The sequence below is a fragment of the Leptosomus discolor genome, chromosome 3 (genome assembly GCF_034619465.1).
Source record: "Leptosomus discolor isolate bLepDis1 chromosome 3, bLepDis1.hap2, whole genome shotgun sequence".
Classification (NCBI taxonomy): Eukaryota; Metazoa; Chordata; class Aves; order Leptosomiformes; family Leptosomidae; genus Leptosomus; species Leptosomus discolor.
The window spans coordinates 53,266,140-53,268,244 of record NC_141393.1 but is presented as its reverse complement, the minus strand read 5'-3'; the positions used below and the strand labels follow the sequence as shown (position 1 = coordinate 53,268,244).

General features: G+C 48.6%; 1 protein-coding gene across 1 annotated transcript; it reads left to right on the top strand.

Moving 5' to 3' along the window:
- The first annotated feature begins 1,035 nt into the window (after positions 1-1,035).
- Positions 1,036-1,584, top strand: TMEM275 (transmembrane protein 275). Its single transcript, XM_086463469.1, has one exon. The coding sequence runs from the start codon at positions 1,036-1,038 to the stop codon at positions 1,582-1,584; it is 549 nt and encodes a 182-aa protein (XP_086319595.1).
- The last annotated feature ends 521 nt before the right edge of the window (positions 1,585-2,105 follow it).

Sequence of the window (2,105 nt, the reverse complement as noted above, 5' to 3'; positions counted from 1 at the left end):
CACAAAGCCAGCTCTTAACACATCCAATAACTTCCTCCATGGAGAAGCAGCTATTGTCAGTCAGGGCTATGTGTTACTGCCTTGGGTCCTAGGCAGATCCCCATACAGGCTCTTTTTCAGCTTCATGGTCTTGGTTTGCATGAGCCTCATTTCAAGGACCTGTGTTGCTTGTGGACAAACCTTGCAAGTTCCGTTTTACAGTTGCTGAGGCAAACAAGCTTCCCAGCCCCATTCTACTGCATCTCCCATGATCACACCGAATGTGATGTGATGCATGGTAGAAAGCATGGTCCAGCAGGTAAAACATCCATACTTGCTCCATTTTATCATAGACTTCTATGACTGATGGCAAGTCATTCAGTATCTGTGGATAGAGTTTGTCTCACTGAGCATCTAACTGTTGACTGCTTGAGTCATGTCTGTTCTCTGCTGGCTAAGAATGGCAACTGGGATGACTAGTTTCAATTACTGGACATCAGAGAGGTGGAGCAAAGAGTCCCACTTCCTGGAACCTGTATTTTAAGGAAAGGGTGGATGGAGTAGAGGAAGCACCAAGAGGTGTGTGCAGCAGATCTCAAACTCATGTGAGAAACATCTGAGGTCATAATGTGGGTCTGTCTGTCCAGCCACACTGCTGCAATGCTGCGCTGTGGCTCAGAATCTAGGCAGAGCCAAGCATAGGCTCTGGGCCATTGCATGCTCATATTCACTTGTGCGTCGTCCATCCGGATGGCAAAGGACACTGAGCACACTGGGCTCAGTGCTCTGGTCTGAGGCTGACTGCATGTGACCACCATGGACAGGGAGAGCCCATCCCTGAGAGCAGGCTTGGAATTGTACTTATTTGTTAGTGCCAGCAAACATGAAGATGGTCACCATGAATGGTGGTGGAAAGGTGCCTTTGGTTCATTGCTCTAACAGTTGCATGCTTTTCTGTTCCTCTCCAGGGATTTCAAGGCAGCAGAACATAACTAGCCTTCTCAACACAGTGTACAACCCATGAGGAATGAAGTGACCTCTGAGACTCATCTCAACATGTTCAGTGAAAAGAGCAGTGCCTCTTTGTCCCAGAAACCCATCCAGAAAAAGACACGACCTCAGGGCCTCCCCTCCCCTGCCCTCTGCTGCGCTTGTGGACTTTGCATCATGCTAGCAGGGATTAACATCACTTTAGTGGGAGCATTTGCCTTTGGGACCTTCCTCCCTGTGAACAACCCTCCCATCATCATCGGACCCATCTTGCTGGTGGTGGCCTTCACATTCTTCGGTGCTTGCTGCATCTGCAGCCGGAGGCCCCCAGCTCATGGGTCAAGGAAATCCAAACCAGGTTCCAACACTGGGCTCATCAAACCTGGCAACACAGCCTTTGAAATTGAAACTAGTGAGCACACAGTGCAGGATACCACTGCTGTTCAGTTGAGCCCTACAAATTCCCCCATCTCCTCGAAAAAGTCCACACCGGTTCATGAGAACGCTAAGACTTGCAAGCTCTTCACCATGGAAGGTAATGGGCCGGTGGCCAAGTACACCACAGGAGGAGAGGCAATACAGCTCAACTTGCCCAGGGACCTGGCTGCATCCTAAAGCCAGGCAGAGCTTTTGTTAGCAGCCAGCCAGACACTGCAATGGGTGGGCTGGAAATCCATGATGTACCATAGGTCAGAGGTGTGGGGAAGGTGCTTGTGAAAAGCCAGAAGACAGACAGGTCTCTCTAAATCAATTTAAGGAAGGTGGATGCAACAGCACAAAAATTCCAGATTTTTGCTGAATGGAACATGCCCATTACATGGCTTTGAAAAGAAAATGGATAATGGCGTTGCTGTGAAAGGATGACTCTCAGTTCCTGAGAATACACCGGCTTTTGAGGGGAGCAGATAAGAAGAAGGGAATGAACTAATTTGTCTAGCATAACGTGGAAATGTGATGGCTGGAAGGAGGGGCTACACGGGGCTGACAAATGACAGCTCTTCTCAGGAGTGAAGCAATTCTTGAACATAAAAGCAGGAATGCAGTAAATTACAGTTTGCTGCCACTCAGTCACAAGAAGATTTCAGCTTTTTTAGTGCCAGGCTTTTTGGCAGTAGGGACACAGCTATGTGTTTGCT